The 20,187-nt window shown below is 51.7% G+C and overlaps 7 protein-coding genes across 7 annotated transcripts; 4 read left to right on the plus strand and 3 right to left on the minus strand.

Annotated features, from left to right (window-relative positions):
- Nucleotides 1-134: 134 nt before the first annotated feature.
- TRIREDRAFT_112380 (uncharacterized protein) lies at nucleotides 135-1,287 on the minus strand (the record flags this gene model as incomplete). The annotated part of the gene is made up of 4 exons (XM_006969691.1): nucleotides 135-351; nucleotides 410-585; nucleotides 643-754; nucleotides 818-1,287. 4 exons carry the CDS (start codon nucleotides 1,285-1,287, stop codon nucleotides 135-137), a joined length of 975 nt encoding a protein of 324 aa, XP_006969753.1.
- A 736-nt stretch (nucleotides 1,288-2,023) lies between these two features.
- cat1 (catalase) lies at nucleotides 2,024-4,027 on the plus strand (the record flags this gene model as incomplete). The annotated part of the gene is made up of 7 exons (XM_006969678.1): nucleotides 2,024-2,148; nucleotides 2,205-2,261; nucleotides 2,311-2,348; nucleotides 2,410-2,480; nucleotides 2,546-2,710; nucleotides 2,765-3,763; nucleotides 3,839-4,027. 7 exons carry the CDS (start codon nucleotides 2,024-2,026, stop codon nucleotides 4,025-4,027), a joined length of 1,644 nt encoding a protein of 547 aa, XP_006969740.1.
- A 1,817-nt stretch (nucleotides 4,028-5,844) lies between these two features.
- On the plus strand, nucleotides 5,845-6,852 carry TRIREDRAFT_70599 (uncharacterized protein; the record flags this gene model as incomplete). The annotated part of the gene is made up of 1 exon (XM_006969679.1): nucleotides 5,845-6,852. One exon carries the CDS (start codon nucleotides 5,845-5,847, stop codon nucleotides 6,850-6,852), a length of 1,008 nt encoding a protein of 335 aa, XP_006969741.1.
- Nucleotides 6,853-8,713: 1,861 nt separating this feature from the next.
- On the plus strand, nucleotides 8,714-9,268 carry TRIREDRAFT_32478 (uncharacterized protein; the record flags this gene model as incomplete). Its single annotated transcript, XM_006969669.1, has 1 exon — nucleotides 8,714-9,268. A coding segment is annotated over one exon (555 nt), but the record flags the coding sequence as incomplete, so codon positions are not given.
- Nucleotides 9,269-10,244: 976 nt separating this feature from the next.
- TRIREDRAFT_112384 (uncharacterized protein) lies at nucleotides 10,245-12,193 on the plus strand (the record flags this gene model as incomplete). The annotated part of the gene is made up of 4 exons (XM_006969680.1): nucleotides 10,245-10,417; nucleotides 10,673-11,801; nucleotides 11,860-11,972; nucleotides 12,040-12,193. 4 exons carry the CDS (start codon nucleotides 10,245-10,247, stop codon nucleotides 12,191-12,193), a joined length of 1,569 nt encoding a protein of 522 aa, XP_006969742.1.
- Nucleotides 12,194-12,688: 495 nt separating this feature from the next.
- On the minus strand, nucleotides 12,689-14,134 carry TRIREDRAFT_70644 (oligosaccharide translocation-like protein; the record flags this gene model as incomplete). The annotated part of the gene is made up of 2 exons (XM_006969692.1): nucleotides 12,689-12,971; nucleotides 13,095-14,134. Coding segments are annotated over 2 exons (1,323 nt in total), but the record flags the coding sequence as incomplete, so codon positions are not given.
- A 4,080-nt stretch (nucleotides 14,135-18,214) lies between these two features.
- On the minus strand, nucleotides 18,215-19,422 carry TRIREDRAFT_112386 (uncharacterized protein; the record flags this gene model as incomplete). Its single annotated transcript, XM_006969693.1, has 6 exons — nucleotides 18,215-18,306; nucleotides 18,361-18,405; nucleotides 18,481-18,995; nucleotides 19,053-19,091; nucleotides 19,209-19,343; nucleotides 19,400-19,422. The coding sequence occupies 6 exons, from the start codon at nucleotides 19,420-19,422 to the stop codon at nucleotides 18,215-18,217; spliced, it is 849 nt and encodes a 282-aa protein (XP_006969755.1).
- Between the last annotated feature and the right edge of the window lie 765 nt (nucleotides 19,423-20,187).

The raw sequence follows: 20,187 nt of genomic DNA on the forward strand, positions 1-20,187 counted from the left end.
TTCATGCGTTCGTGTTCGTCTCAAGCTAACTACCTATACATACAATACAGCGTACGAAGCACGTTGGAAAATGCACACATTCTCGTGCAGTCTGAAGTGAACCACTACTATTACAGTTGTGCATTGCGCATCACTCAATGCTTTGCCTTTTTCCGTGGCCGAAAGTCGGCAGAATACGACTTGAAGAAGTCGTTGGGTTCCGTGGGATGAGTGCCCGTCACATCATGGAAGGCCGTCGTAGCAATGTAGTTGGTCTTGCCCTCGCGGACCAGGCTGTAATACTCCAAGATGAACTCCTTTTCGGAATCGTCGCTTTCGCTCTGCAAGGATAGAACCCTCTTGGCTTCCCGTCTTCGCCGCTGTGTTAGTGGGAAGCGATACTCTTCTGGAATTGAGCGATTTGACTTACTCGGAGATGTTTTCGAATTCAATATTGACGCCCAGCGCTTTGCTGGCTGCCTCGGCCAACTCTTTGCCGGCGCATAGTTGAGGTCCGGTGACAATCATCATCTGGCCTCGGTGCCTGTCATCGAAGCCATGCTTGCCTTTGCCGGCGAGAACATGAGCAGCCACATGGGCAATGTCCTACGATAACCGGTTAGCATGATGCGATGCTGGGTGAGTTGGAGTCAGTGGACTCACGCCCAGCGCAACGGGGGCGAATTTGTGATTCTCGCCGATTGGCAGCGGGAGCACTCCGTCTGCCTTGGCCTGCTCCGAGTAGAGCAGCAAGTTTTCTGCGTAAAATCCAGCACTGGAGTGAGAACCTGGTTAGTAGTTGAGTTACCTGGTCGATCCATGGCAACGGAAAACGAACCGGATCACGCAGGGCGAATGGCCAAGTGGCGTATGGGGATCCCCCTTGCTCGCCAGAACCGCGCTCTCAATGTCGATAAACTCTCTTAGACGAGGCTGCCTCTGGCTGTCTGCATAATCGCAGCCGGCAGAGCTGATGAGCAGAACATTCGCCACACCGGCCTTCTTGACCGCATTCGCAAGCTCCATGGTAATGTCCAGCTTGTCGCGATGCGCGGGAGGAACCAGGCAGATGGTGTCGCAGCCAATGTCCTTGAGGGCCTTGACCATGGTCCGCTCGCGGCCTGGCTGATGCTGAACAAGCTTCCCTCCCAGCTCGGTGAATTCTTGCGCTCGCGGCGATTCAGTGTCCAATGCCAGGCCCGTGATGCTGTTGATCTGGCGAGCGAATTTGCCCTCTTTGAGGAGCAGCTCGGCGATGAGGAAGCCGGTTTGGCCTTCTACGGCCGTGATGCAAATGTTGCGAGACATTTTGGCTACGCAATCACAGAGGTCAAATTTGTTGTTTACTCTTTGGATAGTGACAGTTTGCGCTTTCACGATTGCTGCTGTCGGTGGCGGAGATTATAAGTGCTCGGCAACAACCTGCGCTACCTTATGATATGCCATCTTTGAGGCTCAGCATCATTGATCGTGTTGGTTGAACGGCCGACGTCACTGTGATTGCTTCTAGCGATGCACGTAAGAAAAGGGGTGTCCTTGAAAGTTTGCCGCCCCAATTATCGTGATTGACATCATGCCTCTGGCGGGAGGTTTCGCTCCGGCCTCTGGCAGGGATTTTGTTGGTATGCAGCTACCTATTTCTTTGATGGTGACGTGTTGCAGACACATTCAATGAATGTAGCTTCCACCTCGAGATTTATGTTAGATGGGCATTGAAAGCGAGGACGTGATTCCAAATGAAAGACGTCGTAGATGACATAGAGATGATTGAGTGCATAAAGGCTAGATGTTGTGTTGATGGCTTGAGTAGCGGAATCTGTATTCATAAGTAGGAGGCGATATCTTCAACTAGGGATAGAGCCCATCGCCTCACCTCTCGTGGTCCTTTTCCCAACAGCCTCATAGTACCTTGACAAAAGATTTCACAGCAATGGAGGGCAGCAATTCCAACCAGTTCGATCCCCGTCAGCATCCGCTCAAAGCAACCGCAGCCGCTATCGGCGCAGGAGTACAAGGAGAGCGACGCGCACCGCGTATGAGCCACATGCAGAGTGCTAACGAAGGACCTGCCGACATTATTGCCAAGGTATCTGGTGTTGTGAGTGGCGGTAAGAGGGAAGATGATAGCCTCTACTTTACCAACAACGAGGGCATCCCGTTTCCCGATCCGTAAGTCGCGGGCAGTTCAGTCTGTTGGGTTGAGTGACTGACTTACACGTGGATAGTGCCCATAGCAAGACTGTCGGAGGCATTCCCGTCGCCAGCGATGTGTTTCTCTTCCAGTGAGTATACTATATACAATGCTACATTGCTTCTATTGACGTTTCGAAGGAAGCAGCAACACTTCAACCGATCCAAGCCATTGGAGCGTAAGCATTCATCTTGACGGGGTGATACCGCCACGAGAACCTCATTGACATGACCTTATAGGAATGGTTCACCCTTGCGGCTCTGGAGCCTTTGGTTACTTTGAGTGCACTCAAGATGTCACCGAACTCACTGTACGGCATATTCTTATGACTTCCGTGAAGGATAGAAGCCTAATGAATGACCTTATGCTCCTTAGAAAGCCGACTTCCTGTCCAGCCGCGGGGAGAAGACGCCCGTCTTTGTGCGGTTCTCTACCGTGACTTTTGGCCGCGAGTTCCCAGACCAAGGGCGGAACCCGCGCGGATTTGCCATCAAGTTTTACACCACGGAGGGCAACTATGACATTGTCGGACTCAACTTTGTGAGGACATATAGTTGGCCCAAATATCGATCCGCTTGAGCTAACGTCCTGCAGCCCGTATTCTTCTGTCGAGATCCCATTCAGGGTCCCGATGTGATTCGCTCTCAGAGTCGTAACCCCAGGAACTTTCTCCTCGATTTTGATGCCCTCTTTGATCTGCTCGCCAACACCCCGGAGGCCAACCACGCCGGCCTCATGTTCTTCAGCGATCACGGAACTCCCCAGGGCTGGCGCTTTAATCACGGATATGGCTGCCATACCTTCAAATGGGTCAACAAGACTGGCGAATTTGTCTACATCAAGTACCACTTTATCGCCAAGCACGGCCAAAAGACGTTCACCGACGAGGAAGCCGTCGCCATGTGCGGCAGAGACCCGGATTATTCCAAGCGCGATCTCTGGGACGCCATCGAGCGTGGCGAGGATATCGAGTGGACTGCGTATGTGCAGGTGATGCAGACCGACCAGGCAGATCCCGATAAGCTTGGCTTCGACCCCTTTGATGTTACCAAGATCTGGCCGAGGAATCAGTTCCCCATGAAGGAGTTTGGCCGGCTAATGCTGAACAAGAACCCGGAGAACTTCCATCGCGACGTGGAGCAGGCTGCCTTTTCTCCTGGCAGCATGGTGCCAGGCATTGAGGACTCACCTGATCCTCTTCTTCAGTTCCGCATGTTCTTCTACCGGGATGCTCAGTATCATCGTATCGGTGTCAACTTGCATCAGATTCCCGTCAACTGCCCTTTCATGGCAAAATCGTATGCGTCGCTCAACTTTGACGGTCCGATGAGGACAGATGCCAATCATGCCGGCAACAAGCAGTATGCGCCCAACAGCTTTGCGCACAAGTTCCGGCCAGACACGGCGGAAGCGCCATATGCTGTGAGCGACAACATTATGAGCCGCAAGAGTCACTACTGGCACGAAGGCAAGAAGAACGACTACGATCAAGCGACGGAGCTCTGGACGAGGGTTATGACGTCCCAAGAGAGGCAGAACACGTGCAAGAATACGGCCAAGTATCTCAGCCTCGTGAAGTATAAAGACATCAGGGTACGTCGAACAATCAAACAATATGAGAAACAACTATGCTAACATGATCTGCATTAGTCCAAGTATCTGGCTCAGCTTTACAACATTGCGCCTGACTACGCGACTGGCGTCTTTGAACTGCTCAATGAAACTGAGTTTGACTTAGGTGAGGTCGAGAGCCTGGCGGAAACAGCCCAGGAGTGGTACAAGGACAAGAAGTTTATGCCTTCCACTGGCGAGAACTTGATGGGCAATGTCCCTGGGATGCCGGTGTATAATATTTGAATGAGCGGTGCGGGCCACACTCGGCTTTCTGTCGCTATCTGGCTTCGTGGTATGTAAAAGAAGCATGGTAAACGGGATTTGAGCTCTCCTTCTAAAGGGCCGTACGCTATGATATTGATCTCTGCTTTCCTATCAAAGGTCCAAGGCTTACGAGATCCTCTATTGCTTACACTCTTCGACTTGAAATCTTGATAATCATTACAACGCGACAGACAAAGTACCACAGCTGGCTGACATGAAGGAATGCATCTCTGAAGATATGTCCAGTTCCGAGGTGCCTTCAACACCTCCTCATTTTAAGCCTCTCTGCCATAACTAGTTCTCATTTGGCTTATAACATGTCCGTTGTGTTGGTTGTGTAGGTTTGGGGGCGATGCAATGTGTAGGCGTTATCGTATGCTGTGAAACCAGCAGTTCGGCAAGTTTCCTCGTAACGCTGCTCGAGCTTCTCAGGCAGCGGCTATCCAACGTCTCAAAGTTATGGCGGTAAGTAATACTATAAATAACTGCCAAAGTCAGAAGAGTACTAGAGCCTGTGTGGAAAAGATTTCCGTAATTTATGTATAACCGGATGCCTGGCAGCGTACATGTAAGCAAGCAGTAAGGTATTGCTTGAGAGAGCCGCCTAGATGATGAATAACCTCTTGGAAGCGCTTTGCTACAGAATCCCTTCGTGAATCTTGAATAAATGGATGGTCACGATAAACAGCTCGGCTCAACCAGGTACGGAATACATTTATTTATAGCTCTTATAATATGGAAGAACTTTCGCGAGCATCAATATGTCGTAACTCTTCAGATGAAGAAGGTTGTCTGGTGACCAGATGGCATTCAGAGCAACTTGTACAACCAACACATAAGGAATCCTTGTCTCTCACCGAGCAACAATGACATTGTGACAACAAACCGACTGGCCAGCAGCCCATTTTTGGGGACCGACCATTCTCTACTGCCATATGAAAGACGTCGAACTTGGTGACTAGGAACTGATAGTTCAGGAGAGTAGAGACAGGCATAGCAATGTGAATACCTCCCGGAGAGCTCTGTCCTGTGCTCCAGTGGCTGGGAAGCCATAACTCTGCATGTATCCGTTCAGGTTGGTTTCACTCATGCGCCTTCAATTCTGCTGCCAACGAGTGGCAAATAACACGACATGGCTGAAACAGAAGCTGCATGCTCATAAAGAGCCCAAAATGACGCCCGAAAGACGCGGATGTATCGAAGCCTATAGGTAGATTACAGAAAGATATGGCGCATCAATGACAGTCCAGTCACTGAACACTCGTCTTCCAAAGATGGGCCGATGCTATAATTGCAAGAAGGGCTTCCAAACAGTTTGCTGAAGCTAAATAGCGACATTACATTGCATCTGCATTGTATTACAATACCTAATGGCCCGTGTAACCTCGAGTGATATAAACGCGCTACGAAGATGCTATGCCCCTGCGTGGCACCATGTTGGCCCAGCGTCTGGCCGACTATGTCACCATTCCCAGCTTAATCAGTCTTAAAATAGCATAAAGAGGCAGTGTTTGAAGCTATGTAGGGCAAGATACACTATTATGTGAGATTTATATGAAGGCCGGTTCCCCTGACCTTTGTCTGGAAATAGCCAAAGACTGCCAAAGATTTCCTCTATCATCAACTCTCGGACATTCACTTGTTGGCGGAAATCTTTCTGTTTTTCCATCTTATATCTTTATTCGCACATCCTTTGACGCACTTACCTATCTCGAGAACACCAACATCATCCAAACGCTTCTCACGCTATAGTCAGCACCTAGAAAGAGAAGCTCTTATCCCATCGAGCCAACACCATGTCAACTCCCCCTCGCGATAAAGTTCAGGTTGGCTGGATCTGCGCACTGCCAGAGGAGGCTGCAGCAGCGCGAGAGATGCTGGACGAGAACTTCGGCACTCTGAAGGAGCAGAACGGCACTGATACCAATTCATACATCTTGGGGCGGATAGGCAATCACTATATTGCAATTGCTGTCCTGGGACAATATGGAACCACTTCAGCCACTGCCGTGGCAACCAATATGTCGCGGACGTTTTCAAGGTCACTGAAATTCGGCCTCATGGTCGGCATTGCAGCAGGCATTCCGTCCCCAGGCCATGACATCCGCCTTGGAGACATCGTCGTCAGCTCCCCAGCCGGCACCTGCGGAGGCGTTGTTCAGTATGACACGGGCAAACTGGTCAAGGATGGGAAGATGGAGCGAACTGGCTCTTTGAACGCTCCACCACGCTTATTGCTCAATGCGGTTTTGGCAATGAGATCGTCTACTATGACGGAGGTCCCCAAGTATCTGGGGTATATGGAGAAAGCTATTCACCGGAATGAACGGACACGAAAGACGTTTGGCCGACCAGACGTGTCTACTGATCGTCTTTTCCGGGCGGAGTGTGAGCATCCGGCAACCGCGTCAACTTGTGAAGGCTGTCTTCCAGACTGGGAACAACCGCGAACAGCACGCGAAGACGACGAGGCCAATATACACTACGGCATTGTTGCGTCCGGGAACGCGGTCATCAAGCACGCAGCAACCAGAGATCAGCTTGGCCGGGAGACTGGGGCCCTCTGCTTCGAAATGGAGGCTGCTGGCTTGATGATGGATTTCCCCTGTATTGTCGTCCGAGGGATCTGTGATTACGCTGATTCGCATAAGAACGACACATGGCATGCGTATGCAGCCTTGGCGGCGGCAGCATATGCGAAGGAGTTGCTGGATTATGTTCCATCGGCTGACCTGGATACGGAGAAACCGGTGATTGAGGTCTGTCGTAGGTCAAGCACCTATCGTGTCATGCCACAGGAATAAAATTACTGATGCGTTCTGTGTAGGGATTATATCTGGCCAAATTCAGGAGGTGAATCAAGGGCTTGAAGTGGCGTTTCGACAGCGCGAAGAACAGCATCTTGAAATCACTGGGAGAGCCCTGGACCAAGAACTCCAAGATTGCCACCAAGCCCTCAAAACGTCCACGTATGAGGCTTATAAGAACGTTAACCCGAAGCGGGAAGAAGGAACGTGTCGATGGGTTCTGGACAACGTCCTCTATCACCATTGGCGCGGCAGTGACCGCCATGACCTTCTGTGGATAACCGCTGATCCAGGATGCGGAAAGTCAGTGCTCGCACGATCTCTTGCTGATCACGATCTCGTTACATCTCCTCCAGTCTCCATCTGTTACTTCTTCTTCAAAGACAACGAAGATCAGGACAGTCTGGCAACCGCGTTGTGCGCTCTGCTGCATCAGCTCTTCGGACTCCAACGGCAGCTATTACGAAATGCCTTGCCGGAATGGAGAAAGAACGGCACGCAGATCAAGAAGGAAACCGATGCTCTATGGCGCATCCTCGATGCCGCCGTCTCAGATGAGGCTTTTACCAGCACGATCTTCATACTAGACGCCCTAGATGAGTGTCAGACAGACCATCAGGGGATGCTTGTGGAGAAGCTGGTACAATTCTACACTGAGAGGCACTCAGTAACCCGACAAAACTGGCTCAAGTTTCTTCTTACTAGCCGACCCTATGCGAACATTCAGAATGGCTTCCGTTCGGCTACAGAATCCTTCCCGGAGATTCGTATTCGCGGGGAGGATGAAAATGGACAGATTCACAAGGAGATTAACTTTATTGTCAAGATACGTGTGGAACAACTGGCCCAGGAGTTCAATCTAGCCTGGGAAACGCGGCAACAGCTAGAAGATCAACTTCTCCGGATGAGGCATCGGACATACCTCTGGTTGCATCTAGCCATGGAAGACATCCGTACCATGCTACGCATCAGCTTGGAGCCGGAAAGGCTGATCCAGAACTTGGCCAAATTGATCCCAGACTCGGTCGACGCCGCATACGAGAAGATTCTACAGCGAGTACCACGTAACGCCAGAAGACTTGTCAAATCGACTTTCCAGATAATTGTCGGTGCGTGGCGTCCCTTGACGATTCCAGAGCTGGCAATAGCGCTTGGAGCGGCCATGGCAGATTGGCGACGGGCAGCCATTGCCGGGTTGGAGCCAAGGGGGTTGGCCGAAAAGATCCGTCAGCTGTGCGGGCTTTTCGTGTTCATCGACGGCTCCGAAAGAGTGTACCTGATGCACCAGACGGCCAGAGAGTTCCTAGTCAAGAACGTGACACCAAATGGACGAGAATGGCCCGCCCAGATCAGGGCAACGCATAAATACGAAGACGTGAAAGGAGATCGGATGTTTGAAGTTACGAGCAAAGTAAGGAGATGGTATCATACAACGCGAGCCCAAGCAAACTTTCTCATGCTTAGGATATGCCTGACATATCTAAGCGCAGATGAGCTTGGTAACGGAAGTTTGATCGCATTTCGCGCCAATGATTACGGGCATTGGATCAAGAGAACCGCAGGGGAACTGCGGGATTACGAAGTACTGCACCCATTCTTTGAATATTCATGGCGCCAATGGGCAAACCACGCGATTGCGATATACCCGATCAAGATGGATCTACTATTGGAATTGGTAAATCACACAAGAGTTGCGCCAGCATTAAGAGACTACTGGCTCATATGTGTCTCTCATTTCGAGCTGATCAAAACCACCCAAATGCTGGTCAAAAACGGTGCCAACCTCGAAACCCGGTTTTGCTCAGGGCCCACGCCCTTTTGGAATGCTCTCTTGCGCAATGGAAGGGACACGATAGAGAATGAATCTATGGTGAGGCTTTTGGTCGGGATGGGTGCAAACATCGAAGCTCCGTCTTCTTCTACTTCAGATACTACGCCCCTTATGGGGGCTGTATGTCGGAACAATAAGGCTTTGGTGAGATTGCTTGTTGAGCTAGGTGCTGATTTGCAGGCCTCACACGTTGTTTCTAAGACGCCCTTGATCAATGCTGCCCGCAGCGGCCAAGATGATATGGCGAGACTTCTCATCAGCTTGGGTGCTCATGTTGATGGCAGAGATGTCTGTGGCATGACACCACTCATGTGGGCGATCGTGGAGAAAAAGGACAATATGACGAAACTGCTTCTGTGGCTGGGTGCTGATGTAGAAGCCAAAGACGGGATTGATCGCAAGACAGCCCTCTCGTGGGCTATTCAGAAAGAGCAAGAAGCTATAGCCGAACTACTGCTTGATCACGGCGCTCACATTGAGATTGAAGACTCTTTGTGGGATACGCCAGTCATGAGGGCTATCGCAAGCAGACGAAAGAATGTGGCGGAGCTGCTCCTTCAGCGCAATGCTAGCCTTTGGAGGACTCCTTTCGCTGAAGCACTACTGAGGAGGGCTTTGGAGACGAGGACTCCTTTCCCTGAAGCACTACTGAGGAGGGCTTTGGAGACGAGGAACCAAGCCATGGCAAGGACACCTGTACTGATGGGTCATGATGGTACCCAGGCTAGGATTATCACATTAGACCGTCTCGGCCACCGGCCTATGGGAGGCTTCACCGGAATTCGGCGAGGTGGTCTCAACAATTAGACGATTCTATTTTCTGGCTGGCCGGTTTCGAGAAGAAGGAGGGAAACATTCCCTCATGAGATCGGAGACGTTGATATTGCGACAGATGGCGTTATTATGATGGATTGAGATACAGAATTCATATCAGATGACATTATTTATGCTTTCCACACATTAACTAGAGAGATCTGACTTTGAAAGCAATTTTACGCAGCGGCTATCCAGCACTTTGGCAGACTGATAATATCTTTATTACTACTCAGGTACTATTACTGCTGCTGCTGCTGCTGCCGCCGCCGTTATGACTAGGTAGGTAATAACCAGCTTGGCTGCTCTCTGCTACGAGTTCCTACCTAGGTGCTTTATTCCGATCTGAGTATTAGTTTAAGAATTTATATACCTAGGTAGATAAAGTGCCTCAGTGGTGAACATGGAATTGAGAGCAATAATGATATTAATAGTTCATCTTGTCCAATAGGGGAACTGTGCAGGCATGCGTCGGTTCCTACTTAGGTAATCAAATAAGATACCTACTAGTACCTAGGTACCTTAATAAGGATACGAGTGGGGATGCAGCTCTGAGCCGATGCCTATCGATAACGACTTTTTTTCCCAACTTTTTTCTTATCGTTACCCAAAGACCCCGAGACCCGCCAACTTCTTCGCAGCATAGAACGGCCGCAACTCTTCAGCCATACAATTGGATCTGGATTGCAGCGCGAGCGATAATTCTTGACTACGTCTGCGACAGATATAAAGAATCGATCCAAAGATGGCCGCCACCAAGCACCTCCGCGCAGAGGCCGAGGACAGCGTGGCCGAGAACCGCCCGGTCAAGAAGTCCAAGGTCGCCGACGCTGGCGACGATGCCGAAAAGGCGCGCCTGAAGAAGGAGAAGAAGGACAAGAAGAAGGAAAAGAAGGAGAAGAAGCAGAAGGAGTCAAAGTCTGCTGACAATGAGGACAAGACTGACGCGCCCGTAGAGGAGGCCGCTGAAGAGGGCAAGAAGGACAAGAAGAAGTCAAAGAAGGACAAGAAAGACAAGAAGGAGAAGAAGCAAAAGGACGAGAGCAACCAGCAGGTCGTCGAGGAACAGCCCGAGAGCATGGACATTGACCAAGACGAGAAGCCCGCCGAAGACAAGAAAAAGTCCAAAAAGGACCGCAAAGCCAGCAAGCCCGCCGCGCAAGACGCCTCCAGCGGCCGCGAATACGTCCAGACCATGAGCCTGTCCAACGTCCCGCAGTCCGAGATTGACGAGTACCTGTCCAAGAACGAGATTGTCATCACCGACCCCCGAAACACCACCGGCAAGCTGCGCCCCGTCACCGAGTTCCACCACCTCCCTTCCACCAACCTGCTGGAGAAGAAGCCGTCGCCGTTTGCAAGCTACAAGGCGCCCACGCCCATCCAGGCCGCCTCATGGCCGTCCACCCTCTCCGGGCGCGACGTCGTTGGCGTGGCTGAGACGGGATCCGGCAAGACCATGGCTTTCGCGCTTCCCTGCGTCGAAGCCATTTCCGTCCTTGGAACAAAGGGCATCAAGGCCGTTGTTGTTTCGCCCACTAGAGAGCTGGCCATGCAGACTCACGAGCAGCTGGCTCGCCTGGCTGCCCTGTTGAGGCTCAAGTGCGTCTGCCTCTACGGCGGTGCTTCCAAGGACGATCAGCGTGCGCTGCTCCAGAAGGGCGCTGACATTATTGTCGCCACTCCTGGTCGGTTGAAGGATTTCATGTCTGATGGAACGGTCGACCTGAGCGGCTGCAAGTTCGCTGTTCTGGACGAGGCCGATCGCATGCTGGATAAGGGATTCGAGGAGGACATCAAGATGATCCTCGGTGCTTGCCCTCCCCGTGAGGAGCGCCAGACGCTCATGTTCACCGCTACGTGGCCGACCTCCGTCCAGAGCCTGGCCTCCACGTTCATGGTCGACCCCGTCAAGATCACCATCGGATCTCGCGGCAAGGAGACTGAGAACGGCTCGGTCGAGCTCCAAGCCAACACTCGCATCACGCAGCGAGTCGAGGTCCTCGACGGCCGCGACAAGGAGACCCGTCTCCTGCAAATCATCAAGCAGCACCAGCAGGGCAAGCAAAAGGACGACCGGATTCTCGTCTTCTGCCTGTACAAGAAGGAGGCCACGCGCGTCGAGAGCTTCCTTGCCCGCAAGGGCGTCCGCGTGGGCGGCATCCACGGCGACTTGAAGCAGGAGCAGCGGACGAGGAGCTTGGAGGCGTTCAAGACGGGCAAGACGCCGGTGCTGGTCGCTACGGATGTGGCTGCTCGAGGACTGGATATCCCCGAGGTCAAGCTGGTCATCAACGTCACTGTGAGTTGCATCGAGTGTGAGCTAATGCAGACTTGTGTCTAACTATCTTCTCTTCTAGTTCCCTCTCACCATTGAGGACTATGTTCACCGTATCGGACGAACGGGCAGAGCTGGCAAGACTGGCGAGGCCATTACCATGTTTACCGTCCAAGACAAGGCGCACTCTGGATCGTAAGTAGCCTCTCTGTCACACGTGTGCTTCCCCTCTTGAAATGGGGTGCTAACAAGAGCTCAACAGCCTCATCAACATTCTCAAGGGCGCCAACCAGCCCGTTCCGGACGAGCTGATGAAGTTCGGCACCGTCGTCAAGAAGAAGACGCACGACATGTACGGCGGCTTCTTCAAGGACGTTGATCCCAACCAAAAGTCAACAAAGATTACCTTTGACTAATTTCAAGGCATGGGCGGCTATTACCTAGGTACGTGTGCACGGGAGACAAAATGGGTTTCTCTTTACTCTCTCTTCTTCAGATGTGTTTTTTTTTTTTTTGTTTCGTCTTACTTTTGTTACTACTCGCGTTTGCTTGCTTTGCGGCCTCGGATAGACTGGACGCATTCGAGAAGGAATCTGCGCTCTAGAAACACACTGCAGCACCATGTTAGTCGGCTGAATGTCTCGAGGAGATACCAAGCATGTAGATATATATGCGTTTACATACATGAGAATCAGCAATGGAATGGCAGAGCCAGCAATCTTGATGAGCGTTGCGAATGGTCGAACTTGGCCATCAGCTTCAATGTTCAACCACCGCAAGAGCCCCAGTGTGGACAGTGAGACGGCGATTGTGGTTGTGGGAAATAGCGAAGCTGGCTCAAAGTCGACGCCGAGTGATTTGAAGTAGTTGACAATAAAGGCGGCGCTCCAGATGATTCGACACAGCATGTTGATGGAGTTGGCGTACACCAGTCCATGAGCACCGAGTTGGAGAACGCTCATGAAGAAAAAAGCAGACGCAGCAAAGACTGCTGAGAAGATGCCCATCCAGAACGACTGGCGGTGAACCTGAGCCTCCGTAGCGACAGAAGCAACAAATGACTCGGTGATTCCGTTGAGGCCCATAAAGGGAATGTAGAAGCAGTACGTGCCAAGAACTTGGCCAGCACCTGAGCCGGTCCAGCGTCTGCCCGCCACGATAGACAGAAGCGGGGGGGCTGCAATCGGCCCTATGCTGACAATGATAGCAGACAAGAGGATGTATAGACGCAGGATCGTATGTAGATTGCGCTTTGCCTCCGTGACTGATGGAGAGGGATGGCTGCCTTTGGAAGAAGATGCCGAGGGCGAAGATAACAGGCGAGAAAAGTAGCTGCGGCTACTCTCTTCGACGGGCTGAAAGAGGAGGCGGGCAAGCAGGCTGCCGTAATTGTTTGCCAAGGCATACACGCCCTGGACTTGGGGAGTAGAGAAGAGCGAGATGAGGAACGTATCGCCTTGGGTCAGCAGATGCTTGACCACGCTCTGGGCCATCATGCTGCCTGCGAGACTTACCGTCGGCTTGTAAAAGTAGGACAGCACAAAGTCGACTTCCTTGCTAGAAGCGAGCCGCTTGGGCAGAAGCGAGAATCCAGTGGTCAGCGCCAGGCGGTATCCAGAGGCAAAGTAAACTAGGAGGAGGGAGATGCCGTATGACAGCTGGCCGAGCGCAAAGGGCAGCACGCCGATATCCAGGCCCTTCCGAGACGCCCACACGGCAGACCCAAAGACGACGATGCAGCGAAGAAAGGTGGCGATGGATTCGGCAGCCGCGCGAGTGCCGAACTGAAGACGCGTCTGCATCAGGACGAAGCACGGCTCGGACAGCAGCTCGACCATGGCGGCAGCGCCGTAGAGCCAGAGCGACTCGACGAGCCAGGGAGTCTCCAGCGTGGCGGCCGGAGCTGAAGCAAGATACATCCATCCCAGAAGGACACTGACAAAGGCGCCCAGTCCCACGGCGAGATATCCCAGATTCACCACCGCCTGGCCCTCTCTTTTCGCGACAGCAGCATCGTCGGCATCATTATCATCATCATCATTCTTGGTGCTTGATGATGCTGCTCCGGCGATGCCCTGGCGCTGGATGGCGACGCGCAGGCTCTCGCGGGCGAAGAAGAGGACGGAGAGGTAGTAGACTTCGAGCTGCGTGGAGAGGCCGAGGAGCGGCGCGGTGAGGAAGCGCAGGAGGAGCTGGTTGGCGATGAAGGTGATGAGGCGGGAGGCGACTTGGAGGATGATGAGCAGGGAGGCGCCTTTGAGGGCCGAGGTTTGGGGAGGTGTGGGCGGTGAGGATGCCCGATTTGGTGAGCTGTTTTGGGGAGGCTGAGAGTTTGAGGCGTCGTTTGGAGGCGGCATCATGGGCTCATGGGAGCTGAAGCTGTGGTGGTGAATTGAAGAACAGATGTCGATGTCGATGTTGAAGATACCTGTACACGTGGAAGTTCTGGGGTCATATTATATGAGGTTCAATGAGCTCCATGACCGCCAAGCTGGAGCTGCGCAGGCGAGGGCGTTAGTGGGGGGGTTATAGTGGACTTTAGTGAGCGAGGTCCCTGGGGGATTGCTGTAAGTGAACCTGGGAGACGGGACGCACGCCGGAATCCCACACTACCCTAGAGGTGGGAACACGTCAACAGGTTGATATTGATGGAAATTCGAGGGTAGTATGGAAGACGAGTAACTGCACATGTGTCGGGATCTCGTTTGATCTTTTGACGAATGAATATGCAGAGGCTTGAAGAGGTTGACTCGATCGCTGGAGCTGACACCACTACCTATTGCCGCTCGGATCAAGAACAGTTCGCCTTCCTTGGGCGCAGAATTGTTTCCGATACGACGCCAGAAAGAGGGAGACGAGGTGCCGAGCAATACATACCTGTACCTAGACTTCGGCCAGTTTTATTTTGGGAGCCGTCACCTATGTATATGTAGGTATGTTGAGGGTGCGGGCACAAACACGAACAGACAGGCAAACGTACAAGGGGAAAACAAGTCAAGTCGGAGATGATGCGAGAGGCAAACGAGCCAAAACGAGCACGACCACATGTGGTGTCTGGTCTATTTTTGACATAGCGAGGGGCTTCCATCGACAAATTCACATGCAGTTTGATTGCGAATCAATATTTTCCATATTACGTCCCATGATCTGATCTACCTTGACAGTACAATCTCTACATGTCTTACACTCAAACAAACAATGTCCAGCTATCTGCGACAAACCCGTGGCCGTCTCCGATCTTCAAACCTGGGTCTAGTGCATCGACGGCATCAAGCCAATGACCCCCTGTCATGCGCTCCAGTCTAGCGTTTCTGATTCAGACAGTCTCGTCCTCAGCCTGCTTCCCTATAATAAGGTACATGCAGTTCAGCATTGGTAGGCCTGAGAATACACAGTATCGTGAGTGTCCTTGCGCTTTGCGTGCCGAGGGCTAGAGCTACTGCTGTTGCCGTCCGTGGAGCCGTCGTCAATATGGGTGTAGTCGGTGTGCTCAGAGTCGGTGGTGTCGGAATCCTCTGTGCCATCATACTCGAGCATTTTCCTGATCTCCCGATATTTGAACGAAGGACAGCTCTGTAGCATGCTCTGGATCGTACTTCGAGCATACTCTTCCGCGAAAGGAACATTGGCTTGGGCTGTGCAGTTTGTCATGATCTTCTTCATGATGGCACCTGCGGTACTGAACTGGCCTTTGGTGTCAAGACTTCTCGCCAGCTGGACACTGCTCCGCATGAAATCTGTTCCATCAAAAACTCTCTCGACACCAGCCTTATGATAGTCCTGCGTCTCCGAAATATAGCGGAGCCGAAAGGGCACCAGCACGCCGTCCATCTCGGGGTTGTATTTGGGCTTTGTGCTGTCAGTCTGTCCTGAATATCGAGCCCCCCCTGATATCCCCAGGAGAACCCACATGTCAGGCTCGCCATCTTCATGCTTGACCAGAGGTGGCTCTCTTATGTCGGCAGATAGTTCTTCGTCTTCTGTGGCCGAGAGCTGAAAAGGGTCAACCTGAGCCGTGTCGGAACAAGTCGATGGAAGCCAGCTGCTTTCGACAAGGTTCCCGCTGCTCACTCCATCGAGTTCAGACCCAAACTCGCCGTCTTGAAGGTCCACAAAGTCTCCAGGTAACGAGACCTGGGACAAGAAGAGGAGATGCCGAGCAATGTGCTCATGCAGATCCTCAGAGATGTGCTCGTGGTCGTACTGGGTGCAGAATGGACAGCTGCGCAGGGGCTGGCACGGAGGATACCAATAATTAAACTCCGAGTCTCCGATAGGGCTGGCTCCGTGACTATCGATCAAATGTTGCCGGAAGTCGTCCTTGTTCGCGAAACACACTGAGAAGTGGTGGCGGTGGCATTTCCAGCCACCTCCCATGTGGTACCTCTCGATATGCTTCATCCACTGATCATACGAGTCGAACATTGCATTCGGAGTTGGGCAGATCTCGTAAACGCACACGAAGGGCATCAGATCTTGCAGGATGTGTCGACTAAGAAGAGGGGGTGAGTATGTGCAGAAGGGGACTCTGTTGATGTGGATACGTACGGCCAATTTTCTTTGGTAAACTCTTCAGGCAGATACACTTCGAAGCAGTAGGGGCATCTTGTCTCGGTGCAGCTGTAGGGGCGAGGCGGGAGCTCCGCTGTGAGAAACATGGGCTTGTCCATTCTTTGCTTCTTCGAGTGTAGTCGCCCGCTCCCAGCGGTATGAGCAGTTGTGGCAGTTCGAACAGGGAGACCTGTCTGTGTTGGCACTCTCTTCATCGCGTTTCGACCCTGACTGCTTTGCAAGGCTGATTGGGCTCCCACGCTGGAGACTTTTTCGCCCTTGCCCAAAGCTTCGGCTGCTGGACGAGATTTTTCAGGCTCTGATGCATGGAGGGCCCGATGATCAAGCTCTTTCAATCCTGCCTTGAGAGAACACAAGTGTTGATGCCGGCTGAAGATTGTTTTCACCAGTCTCTGTTTGAGCACTTTGCTGGTGACTTTCAACGTGGTGTCCAGGTAATATTGCACCCTGTCTCTAAATCTGCATGTAAGATTTACTCTACTCTGCTCATCGTATTCGAAGTACAGCGAGGCATTGTCCGCACGGTGAAGCAAAATGCCTGATAGGCTGAGAAGCCGCCAGCAGTCGAACAGTTTCTCAAACAAGTCGTCGATACTTGCCTGCTGATTAGCACCGGACTCTGTTGTGAAGGAGATCTGATCTGGATTGCGCGATTGCAAGTCTTGTATGTCACTCTCGATAGCTTCAGCAAGGCGCAAAAGCAAGCTCTTGATACCACCATGACATACAGAACCCACCACAAGGCGCCAATCCATAGAGTCTCGGTTGTTGAAGATTGCCCCAGTGGCATATGCCCATGAGTTGAATCTGTCCGAGCTGTCGGTGGCCAACGGCAGCCTGTCGCGGTCATATTGAGACAAGAGGCGAAGATGTTCGCGAAAGAGGCCTTTGCACTGCGTTGCTGCCTCGAAGATAGTCATGGTGTCGTGCGTTCTGGCTCCAGCCTGCTGCTCAAATTTGGAGTCGTAGTTGTGATTGTCTTGTGGAAAAGGAATCTGGCTCATGAGCCGGTTTTCAATTCGCCCGTTGGCTGCCTAAGGCGGCAAGTTGAAGGAGAGATGATGGTGTGTGAAACCACCACCTGCTGTTTGTGCAGCAAACAAGCAAAAGGGGCAAGTTTGATGCTATTCATATGGCCGTAACTTGGCTTGCAGTAATGCTCAGCTGCAGGCGTTACTGGGACGTCATTCCCAGCTATCACTTTTGATTCCGCGGTTGAAACCCTCTTTGAGGGCCAAACATTCCATTAAATGCTCAGCCATCTTTTGGGGGTTCAGAACAGTTTTTGTTTGATTAACAAACACTTTTTGGTGGAAATTAGAGTATTAACATTCTTCGAAGGCTTGGCGAGTTTCTGTACGCCTGTCAGTTGACAAATGCATCACGCTCAGCACGGCATCGAAGCGAGATTGAGGTGTAGTGCTAATTATAACCAGAACTTTGACGAGGCTGGGCCAACGACAAGAAAAGTCCTCGCTAAGCCCCTGATTACTTCAGAGCATATGCGTGAATTAACGCAAACATTTGACGTGACCGACTCCTTAACAAACAAAGAATGCTCGGTAGTCCGAACGGTTGGGTAATAGTTATTAGAGGGGACGCATACAAGACGAGGATCAATGCAAACAAGGTAAAAGAATAAACTAAGTCTGCAAGGCAAAAGAAAAAGAGCGGAAACTCAGTGGTTTGACATATCGGAGCGTTTTCGATCAGACTTCAGATTGCTTCATGCATATTCGGGTCCAGTACGTGCCATATGTACTCCAAAAATACAATGTTTGGCTAACATTCACCTGCCATCCTCCTTATCCCGTCCCTACATCGATAAGAGCTCCTGCTCTATGGTCTTCGCACAAACCTACTAACTAACCCCCAGTGGTGTCCATTCGCACTCCTTTCTCTCTACTAAACCGCTCTGGATCGTTTTGCGCCTCAGAATAGACAGTGTCTTGGGTGCCTGCAATGCGTGAGCATGTACATCTGTGGACGCTGGTGGGCTGTGAGAACATACCATCGTCTAAGTTGTCGACCTCCATGCTTTCGGGGGTTCCGCCATCTGCGACTCAAAACTCAGTCATCCGTTAGACATCCAATGCTCACAAAAAAACACATGTGGCTTCTCCTATATTACCGGACAAATTTTCATCTTCCGAAGTGGAGAGCTCAAGACGGCGTAAGTGGTGCTGGAACCTAGTATCAATGAAGGCCGGATCGTCTTCTCCAGTCCAATCCTCTTCATGTTCTTTGGAGGGCAAAAAGTCCTCGGGTAACGACAGCTGTGAGAAGGAGAACAGGTGCTGAAAAATGTGCTCATTGACACCCTCGGAACCACTTGTGTTGTCGTAATGGTCACAGAATGGGCAACTCTCCAGGGGTCGGAAGGGCAAAGGCTCAGCGTTGTCTTCAGTGAGAGCCTCAAAGTCTTCAACGGGATCGGCGTCGTGATCATGGACCATGTGTCTCATGTATTCGTCCTCGTCGTGAAAATAAAAAGTGTTATCCTCGCAGCGGCAGACCCAGCCACCCTCGCGGTGATGTTCCTCCATGTGCTGGGTCCAGTCCTCAGAGGAATTGAACATTGCATTGGGTATCGGGCAACTTTCCATGACGCAGATGAAAGGCATCAGGTCTCGTATAATATGTAGACTGTATGCACGATCAGTATGTGCGGCAATCCAATAGAAGGGAAGGGGGAATACGTACCGCCAATTCTCTTCGGTGAATTCGATTATGGGATACGTTCTACAACAATAGGGACAGTGAATCTCGGTGCAGCCATGAGGGATGTCCGGCCGGGGCGGCAGATCTGCTTCGGACAGCATGGATTTGGTCGTTTCGTGCAGGTAGTCTGGGACGTACCCTTCTATCTGCGGTACCTGGCTGGTCGATGGGCCTGCTGTCGGGGCTGTCCAGGAGCAAGGTACAGTCTGAGCTGGCCTTTTCGGGATCTTGCCTGGCCGCTGACCTTGGTGAGAGGCTCTTCTAGCTTTCTTCCTGGAAGAGTTTGACATCAGGTGCGGAAATTTGGCTGTTGGTGGAGATGAGCTGACCGTGGGCTTCCCGTTGGAGCCATGGCGAACTGTTGTGCCCAGCTTTGCTCTGAGGAGGCAGAAATGCTGATGTCTCAGGCATATAGTTGCGCACAGTCGATTTTTTATCTCTTGGCTGATGTGTTGTTGAGTTTCATCTAGATAAGACTGTATTCTGGCCCTAAACCGGAGCATGAGGTTTTCTCCAGTCTGGCTATCATACTCGACGTACTTGAAGGCGTGCAGTGGCTGTCTCATCTCATAGCACCTATCAATGGCTTGTGCAGATCTTGTCAACGCGTGCAGTGCGCCATCGATACAAGTACCTTGCGACGTCTCGCTTATAGGAGTCAATCGTTCCAAAGATCCTGAGCGTAAGTCATTTACCTTCTGGTTCAGGGCTCTCATGAGGCGCTCCAGCAAACATATCACCTCAGAGTGCAAATCTTAGCCCCTCCCAATTCGCCAGTCTATCAACCCTCGCTTCTCAAAGACAGGCGTATCGTAATACACCCATAAATTGAAAGTGATAGATTGGTCCTCTATCAAGTCGGTCGGCGAACGGTTGACTTTAGATAATAGACGGCATTGCCTAAAGAGAACTTTGCACTGCGCTGACAAGTTGGAGACGGACATTGTAGGGGGCATTATGCAGTCGAGAGCCTCTCAGGTCTATTTTTTCTGTGAGTAGTTTCAGAGGCTTATGCAAGGCCGTACCAAAGAGGTGTTTTGAAGAAGGGAAGCATCCAACTTCGACTCCTGAGTGATTTTGTATTTGGGCTTGGGGGTCTGATGCTGCCGGGTGAAAG

Source organism: Trichoderma reesei (genome assembly GCF_000167675.1).
Source record: "Trichoderma reesei QM6a unplaced genomic scaffold TRIREscaffold_38, whole genome shotgun sequence".
Taxonomy (NCBI): Eukaryota; Fungi; Ascomycota; class Sordariomycetes; order Hypocreales; family Hypocreaceae; genus Trichoderma; species Trichoderma reesei.